The sequence below is a fragment of the Cupressus sempervirens genome, chromosome 11 (assembly GCF_028749045.1).
Source record: "Cupressus sempervirens isolate cs-2001-9-10 chromosome 11, ASM2874904v1, whole genome shotgun sequence".
In the NCBI taxonomy this organism is placed as follows: Eukaryota; Viridiplantae; Streptophyta; class Pinopsida; order Cupressales; family Cupressaceae; genus Cupressus; species Cupressus sempervirens.
In genome coordinates this window covers 519,604,989-519,614,395 of record NC_143128.1, presented here as the reverse complement: position 1 = coordinate 519,614,395, position 9,407 = coordinate 519,604,989, and the positions used below count along the sequence as shown (strand labels likewise).

The window sequence follows — 9,407 nt, the reverse complement described above, 5'->3', positions numbered from 1 at the left end:
TTTAATCACTTTCTCGCTTCCATTAAATATCCTTCATGTTCCTTTTGCTATTATGTGAATATCATTGTTCTAATGGATGTTGGACAATCAAGACCTTCTTGGTGATGTATCATATACCTAGCCCACAAGGACATTCGCCACAACATCACGTAGTTGCTATGACTAAAATTCTCAAACTTTGGGTAATGACATAGAGACAATCATTGATCTATCTTTGATCAATGATTGAGAAAAACACTTCTGATTTCAAGGTGAGGCCCACCTGGGACACATGGCTTGTCCTCACATTCTTGCATTTCTTATATTTTGAGCATCTTTGTATTGTGATAAAATGACTACTATAGAAACTTCTTCGATCAGATGGCCCAAAAATTTGGTTTGGTTCCCTTTTACATGGCCTATTAGGACATAGGTCACCATGTTGTTTACTTGCTTTCATTAAAGGTTATACAATTTCCTTTGGCAATTATACAAATGTCGTAGATTTGGCCTACATCCAATGGTTGATACTCAACAATAGCATTACTGCACCGTTGGGGACCCATTAGACATGCAACAACTTCTCACATTGTCACAAAACTCAAAACTTGTGCATCTCTATTCAACGATATAGCAAAAACCATGAATTTTCATCTTGATCAACAATCATGAAGTCATCCTAAAATATGCGTGGTCTGATCTGTGAACCAACTGCAGTGTGATAGTTGCCCTATGATGAGGTGACTTTGTCATAGGTTTATGAACCCACCATGTCCACATGTCACCATGTCGCTATGTCACTTTTGTTAAATGTCGCACAAGTTTTCATAATGAACAAGCGACAAGCATTGATTCTTTTAGCATCTGAGGGTTGAGATTGATCATGAGGGTTGCTACATTTCTTTGGTCCCATTGGATAGGTGTCAAAAGCTCACTTTGTTGCAGAAAATAAAGAAAAGGCATCTTTGCATAGTGATGAAGTGAGAACCATAGATCTAGGGTGGATCAAAAAGTTGTAAAATAGCTTGTCTCTTGGGTTAACCAAACATTATTAAATAACACACATACAGATTAAGACATAACCACAGGTAAAATAAAACCAAGAATTTAAAAGGAACCAACCCCATGCTTTGAAAATTAAAGACTACTTAAAGTAACAACCTTAATCGGAGGATTGAAATAATAGGAGGGGTTTAAAACATTTATATCACACCTAGAGTTTACTCTAATCTTCCCACCCTAGATGATAAAATTAAGACTGTTGAAATTCAAAATTCAAAAGAATATTATGAAAACAAAGGCACTCAAAGAGGGGCTAACACATGTAATTCTCTCTTCCCCATGTACTACTTTGCCTTCAATGTTATAGATGACACCAAGCTGCTTATACCCATGCAACCTCTCAAGTCCTTTCCCTTTCTTGCCTCCACAAGAGGTTTATAACACACCATATGTTTGGTTAATTTGTCATTGAATTTTATTTTAGTATTTTTGTTTCTTATTTTCTTCCAACATAGTCTATGGAGGCAAATAATGAAAATGTGACACTATTTTAATAACAATTTCTTTGATTTGCTCTATTTCATCTTCCGAATAAATATAACTTTTTCAATATGATTAAAAGTTATTGTATTTATTAAACCAAAATCATTTAAATAAAACTAGTTCATCATTTATATAAGATAACAAATAATAACTAAAAATAAGTTTGCACTCAGTATTAAATTAACATAAATCATTTTAAAAATTTACATTATTTACACTAGCTTATATATATTCTATATATATAAAATAAGCCTAGAGATATCCTTCTTGAGGCGCCTATTGCAGTGAGATAATTTATAAAAATAGGCACCTCGAGAAGGATATCTAAGCTAGTAGCATTCTCAATGTGATGTGTTTAGGACAATAAATTCATTTGAAATTAAAGGAATTTGTATGTTGCATATAGGATAAATATATGATAATTAATTTCTTCAGAAAAAAATATTGTTCAATCACTTAGGATTAAATTTGGGTAAGTTATAGAGTTTGGTTTATAGTAGTTTGCATATAATTAATTTTTTCAAAAAGAGTAGGATCTCTTACGAACAACATAACTACAAGAATAATCAATATACAAAATGAGTTTGGTTATGCTCAACCCTACAAGTATAATCAATTTAAGAAATGGGTTCGACTTAATTATTTTTAAAGTCTGCCTTCAAAAATAACTCCAACCTTATGCATTTAAAAATATCTTTTCCACTCATTTCTACAATTTCAAGAAGCAATAAAAATGAAATAAACAAAATTCAATTAAAGAAAACAAAAACAAATTTATTTAAATTAATATCCAAACAAAGTATACAAGTAGCACTCTATATTTCAGAACGCTATGGCATTCTCATAATATTAATACCAATATCTAATAATAATAATATTTACATAACATACCTACTATTACTCTGAATTACTTGTATTCAATGATCCACAATTGTTTACATAAAAAGTAATATCTCAAATAAAACAACAAACAGTGCTCGCAGGCTTCCCTGGCTCTGAACCCTCCATAAAAAGCAACAAACACTGTATGAAAATGAATATACTCCATTAATTTCATATGGTCTAAATGAAATAGTTTACAAGATACTTGCAAGATGTCATATAAGTTCACGCATAAGGAAGCAAGAGTAGAAGGAGAAGCCACAGAATAGTAACCTTACATTTATGACACATAGCATTTCGATGTGCTACAGTGCTTAGATGCTCCATCATTATCACAATCCATTCCAATAATAGAGCCTCTTTAGAGTTTTCGCTTTTTGTAAATCTCTATTTCAACTGACATTCAGAGTGAGAAGAGCAGAAAATATAAGTTAAAATGCCAATGGCAAGTAAACCCTATTCCCATTTTGTATTGGTGCATGGAATTTGTCATGGGGCTTGGTGTTGGTACAAATTGGTGCATCTTTTGCAGCAAGATGGACACACAGTCACTGCCATTAATCTCAAAAGTGCAGGCACAGATCCTTCTCTTGCAGATTCAATTCACTCCTTTGAAGAATACAACCAACCTCTCATGGATTTCCTTGCCCAGCTTCCTTCATCTGATAAGGTATTTTGTTTCAGAGGGCCACCATATTTGTGCCTTTTAACCTCAATTTCTTTATCTTTCTTCTTGAATGTTTTTGTGGCTCATTATGAGGCTGTACGTGTAAATATTTAAAAAATGAGCCAAAAAAATCTCCCCAGTGAAGTCCAACAGGCACGGCCTGTGACATCCCTTGCTTCCTATTCCGAATCTCAAGAAACAACTTTGCCAGATTTTGTTCCAGCACACTCACCATGAATCTTCTCCACATCAAATCAGAATCTTCTGCTGGACAATATTAGCTGGCTGTAAAACCCAAACATACAATTGTCCATTGTAAAATTATAACACTTTCTCCTCCCCAGGAATTACAGCAGACAACGTCCCTTCTTCAACTGACAACAATGACATGCCAAAGACCATTCTACGAAGATCAAAGATTAAGAAATTCATAACTGTACACATCTTGTCGCTCTACAATTATCTCTTCCCTTTCACAGTTTGGCTGAGGTGAACTCATTTTATCTGTATATTTAAATTTCCTTTCAAGTGCCGAGGAAAAACAGGCAAAGATGATTATTGAACCTGCAATAATCATCCCTAACCTTTCCGATGACTTATTAGAAATGGGGACTAGTGCTTTTCCAAGACCCGATGGTCCTTCCCATCATTTTCCTCTTCCTGAAACAGAGTTTTTCTAAAAATACTCACTCTTTTTCAAAATTCTAATTTTCAAAATTCATCATACGACACAAAACCTCTAACTTGTGGTCTATACAAAACTGTTGGTATATGAGTAGAAAATAATCTTCCTTCAACCTCAATTTTTTTTCTTTTTGGTAGTCCTCCCGAGTCGTAGCCTCAACTTTCTCCTTTCTTGAGCATCACTCTCTTCATCCAAATCTAAATTCTTGTTTATTCTTCAATAACAGAACCAATGCCATCATCTTATTCTTCCACCTTTGCTCAAGCCATTCTCAGTATCCTTGGTTTTGATACCAATTGTAAATATTTAAAAAATGAGCAAAACAATAAAACAAAAACTAGAACAAAGAAAATGAAACACGATACAAAGATATTTATCATGATTCACCATGACTTGTGGTTACATCCACACTCGAACAGGGATCTATTATATTAAACAATATCAGATGCAACCCATGAATGCACGTAGTTATTTATACAACATACTCTTTGAATACAAACAGACTGAAGAGAATTGAAAGGTCATATAATCGTTGGACTTCATATTGCAGTAATAGGATGTTATGTTTTATTGTAATTCTATTTGAATTATTTTTTAATTAATATATTTTAAGCTTTGATTTGTTAAAATGATTCATTGTAAAGTATATTATTAGATAGATTTTATTATAGAACTCTCTGTAATTTCAAAAGAACCATTTAACCAATTCAAACCTTTAAATATGCTGTTGAAGCTTGTTTAAGATGTGATACCCTGTTTTATCTGAGATTGTTCAGGTGGTTCACCCTGTTTTCTTTTTTTCAGAAAGTTGTAAATGTATGATACAATCTTTATATCACGTATGGTTTCAGATGAACGATCTAACAAATTAAAGTTTAGGCTAGGAATGTGCTTTTTAAGCTTATTTCATGTTTAATAATCTGTTTTATAAGGTTTTCTTGATAGTGACTACATTATGCTGATCGTTTTCTGATAGGATATTTATTTGACAATGTATAGTCTAATTTCCTCTGTTTTTCAATGGAGATCTATGAGGCTAAATCTTTCTATGCACCATTACAACTTCCATTTCCATGAGTTGTCCAGACCCATTATTATAACATTCATTTCTCTGACTTGTCCTCCATCCATTATAACTCCTATTCACATATGTGCTTTAATAACTTGTATATCAATATAATATGATATACGAGGTAAGTTTATCTATTACTAAAGTTTGAGATCAATCATCTATACCAGTAAGAATCTTGATTCTATTGTTTTAAGCTTAAATCATGTGTGATATCCTTATTTTGTAAGATTTTCTTGGTAGTTCAGTTTGTTTCAACATCATATTCTAATGAAAATATCAATGTAATAATATATATAGTGCCAGTTCTTTATCTTTGTCAGACCTATCACATAAAATCTTATATGTCATTATGATAATAATAGCTTTCCACAATATAAAGAGATATCAGTTATTGTATCTAAATTCCATTGTGTTTGAATTTTCTTTATCAATATCTTTCATCCTACATGAAAAATAAATTAGACTGAATTCGAAAACAGCTAATCACAGAATTAAATTCAAAATTCAAAAAGTTAGACTGAATTCGAATAAGGCTAATCACAAGATTTTAAAAAAAAGTTCAAGCACAACTGAATTCAAAAACTGCTGATCACAATACCATTTTAACCTTTTGCTCTGACAGTGTTTAGTAATTATCTGTCATAGATAGTACTTGTGGGGCACAGTTTTGGGGGAGTAAGTTTGGCATATGCTTCACAAGTTTTCCCTGAAAAGATAGCAGTGGCAGTTTATATGGCAGCTGTCATGATTCGTGGTGGAGGTAGTCTTCAAGAAGACTTCAAACTTGTAAGATCTTGCTCTATGTTTAAATGTTCTGTTTTGTAAAGATATTAATCAAGTTTTACTGTGTTTTTCAAAGAGTCTGGTACTGTTTCTATGCAGCTCCAACTGGATGAAGAAATTCAAAAGCAGTTTATTTACAACTTTGGAGATGGCCCTGAACAGCCCCCTACCTCATCAGCCATTCCCACAACATTACAAAAGTATCTCTTCTATGGAACAAGCCCTTCAGCTGTAAGAAACTTGAGCTCATGATTTTCTCTAATGTTTCAATATAGATTGGTACTAGATTATATAAAATCTTTTATATTTCAATATAGATTGGTATTAGATGATATTAAATCTTTTATAGAACAATGATTTCTTGTATCAAATAGGAAAAGAAATTGCGGCCCATATAAAATCTTTATAGAAAATTGATTTTCTCAAATTTGTGGATGATATATAAAATCTTTCATAGACAAATCAAATGATCCCATGTTGCAATAGAACAAAATGAAATTATAGATGATATAAAATCTTTTTACAAGATTGATTTCTTATATCTAATAGTAAAATAAATTGGTAGATGATATTAAATCTTATATTAATAATTCTTTATTCAGTGTTGCAATACAGATTATGTTCTTGCATCATAGATTGTATTTTGTATCGAATAGCAAAATGAATTCATATATAATATAAAATCTTTCATAAACATGATTCAAAAAATTTGAGCATCATTTTTCCTAATTGATGACTTTATTTTATTTTATTTTCCTTGGTTAATGTTACAGGATGCAATCTTGGCTTCATTGTGTCTACGCCCAGTTCCACATAAGAGTATTGTAAACAATGGCCTGCAGACAAGTGATGAAAAATATGGTAGAGTGCCCAGAGTCTACATTAAATTAGAGAAAGATAAGTGTGTTAAACCTGAAGCTCAGGAAGCTCTTATAGAAGGCAATCCTCCAAAAGAAGTGCACAGCTTGGATTGTGATCACAGTCCATTCTTTTCTCTGCCTGATGAACTCCACCATTTGCTTTCTGATATAGCCACAAGGTTCAATATAACTTCCATTTAGAACACATTATATCTATTTTGTTAATCTATTTTATAAAAAAAAATTTGTTACTGTTATATTTCAATCCATTATGAAGATACTTCAGATTATCTAATTTTTCAATTTATTTTGCTACTTATTTATTTGTTTGATATATTATTTTTTCGAGAAAATAATGTTCTTCTTTTGATGAATGGCAAATAAAAAAATTAATGTATACATGAATTTCAAACCTTTTGAAATCAATAGAGCTATTAAAGAAATTCTAAGAACAAAAAGCATTAGATAAAAGAGAATATATTTTTGTCACTTAAAAAAATCTTGAAATAAATAAAATTTAAAAAAATAATTGTAAAGCTAATTAGGACAAAAATATAGCTTGAATAATAAAGATAATGATGATATATTCTATAATTAAATGTAATATTAGTTTTTTTAAAACTATAAGTGGAAGTTTCATGCACAAAATTATTATTAAAGTAAACTTTAGAAAATTAGGAAGTTTCCATGTACTAAACTATTATTAAAGTAAACTTTAATCAATTGGGATGTTTACATATACAAAAATATTACTAAAGTAAACTTTAGAAAATTGGAAGTTTCTATTTAGACATAAAACGTTTTATTGAGATTTTTTAAAATAGATATCTTAATTTTTTTAAAGCTCATACAATAGTATTGCATCATTGTCTATAAAGTTCAGAATAAAACTAATTTTAAAGGATAAATAATTCTTTTCTTTTCTTTAAACATACTATAGAACTATGGTTTAAGTGGGCAATCAAAAGTTTAAATTATGTTTTTATTAATTTATTGTTATACTTTTTCATCAAAGATTTGAAACTAAAAAAATTGGAAAGCAATTTATAAAAAGTAAAAATAAAAAATCTTTAATGATTTGTAACAAAGATAAACTAAAAATTAAAAAATAACAAGAATAATGATATAAGTTAGCTTATTGTTGTTAGAAAATAACAAAATCGTTCAATTCTTAAAAGCCAATCAGCCACAATTTCAATATAGAATGATTAAAACATCCTGATAAAACTATTATCAAGTCTGTTGTACATATAAGTTCAACTATATTTTTGTAATTGTTAATAAAAAGGGAGGTAAAAAATTATTAAGATAGAAAGGATTACAACAAGGAAAGCTCAACAAGGAGCTTTGTCTTGAGCAGCAAGTTCATCAAATTCTTGTAACAGATCAAGGGGAAGCTTCCCCCTATCTATATTTTGTAATTGTTGGCTATCAAATTGGTTGCAAATTTGAAAAATATTTATAGAAAAAGAATTTTAACATCTTTTAAAATATATGTCTTTGTTCTCAAACCAAATTGTACAATTGAAATAAATGAATTTATCAAGAAAATAAATGAATCTCTCTATTCAAGAATAACTTTTAAAATGTCTTAAAAAAAAAATTAAATTTGAAAATTTAAGTTTGACAAGGATGAATTAATTATGCCAAGAAATCGTAGTGCCTATAGTATTCTACATTAGTTGTTTTAATCTTCGTGTGTTGTAAACAAAAATTAGCCTTTGAGTTAACATTTTTGGAAAAAGAGGGGTAAAAATTTATTAAGACAGAAAGAAATACAACAAGGAGCTCTATCTTGAGCAACAAGTTCATCAAATTCTTGCACCATCTCAAAGGGAAGTTTCTCCCTATCCATAATATTCTAGCCCAGAGCATGACTAGAAGCTCATTTGGCTAAACAATCAGCATCTCTGTTCTATTCACAAGGAATATAAGTAAACCTAATGAACTCAAAAGAAATATAAAAGAGAATAATCTAATTAACAATAGTAGCCAGGTGCCAACTAACATCCTCAAGCTCCTGCAAAGAAAGAAAGTTCACCACCACTTGGGAATCAGACTGACAGATAATCTTGCTCCATCCCCACAAGCAACATTGTTCCACAACATATAAAATAACTTGAGCCTCCATGAGATTGTTAGTGTAATCACCCTTTTGTACCGAGAAAAAGAATTTAACATCCCCATAACTGCAACAAGCCACTCCCCTAATACTAGTAGGGCTTGGATTCCCTTGGGAAGTACCATCAATGTTAACTTTTAGAACTCCATGGGGAGGAGAAGTCCAATGCCCATGCCAATTCACCCAACCTTTCCTCTAATGTCGAGGTTTCCTAGACACAGTTGGAAACCTTTGAGTTGCAACACCATTCTAAAGATGAAAATTGAGGCAATTGCATATAGCAAGATCAACTGGATCCATACCCCCATCTAGTACACACTTCACTTGAATAGTTTCCTAAAGAGAATGTGAGATCTTCCACCAAAGATGCATAACACCAAGCTGAACATCTTGGAAGATTCGATGATTCCTCTCTAGCCAGATATGCCAGAGCATGAACTATGGGCAAGCAATCCAAGTAGTATTGAGAGGAGAAGACTTGGAGGGAGCATGGTCCAAGTGGTCCCAGAACTCAGGAAAAGAGGAAGCATGCCTATAAGAGAAACCCCAAGCACTCCACCAAAGGTGCCATAGCTGAGTAGAATAGGAGCAATGGAAGAACAGATGGGAGATAGACTCCTCCCCATTACCACACAAAACACAATAAGAGGGGCCATGAAATCCACATTTACAAAGATTATCCCATGTAAGGTGGTGGTTATGAGCCACTAGCCACATGAAAAAATGCAGTTGGATTAAAAAACTTTATTCCAAACTTGCTTCCACCAAGGGACCTCAACATCCCCAAATAATTCTCTAGTTATCTCTTGATA

The 9,407-nt window shown here is 31.6% G+C and overlaps 1 protein-coding gene across 1 annotated transcript; it reads left to right on the top strand.

The window, feature by feature from the left end:
- The first annotated feature begins 2,604 nt into the window (after positions 1-2,604).
- Positions 2,605-6,730, top strand: LOC149530643 (methylesterase 17-like). Its single transcript, XM_089810785.1, has 4 exons — positions 2,605-3,076; positions 5,476-5,616; positions 5,713-5,844; positions 6,387-6,730. The coding sequence occupies exons 1-4, from the start codon at positions 2,843-2,845 to the stop codon at positions 6,672-6,674; spliced, it is 795 nt and encodes a 264-aa protein (XP_089666911.1). The 5' UTR covers positions 2,605-2,842; the 3' UTR covers positions 6,675-6,730.
- Positions 6,731-9,407: the final 2,677 nt, after the last annotated feature.

Excerpts from the sequence above, each read along its gene's own strand:
- LOC149530643 (XM_089810785.1), top strand. The coding sequence starts at position 2,843 with ATGCCAATGGCAAGTAAACCCTATTCCCATTTTGTATTGGTGCATGGA. Across the intron at positions 3,077-5,475 it reads AGCTTCCTTCATCTGATAAG|ATAGTACTTGTGGGGCACAG; the intron begins GTATTTTGTTTC and ends TATCTGTCATAG. Across the intron at positions 5,845-6,386 it reads ATGGAACAAGCCCTTCAGCT|GATGCAATCTTGGCTTCATT; the intron begins GTAAGAAACTTG and ends TTAATGTTACAG.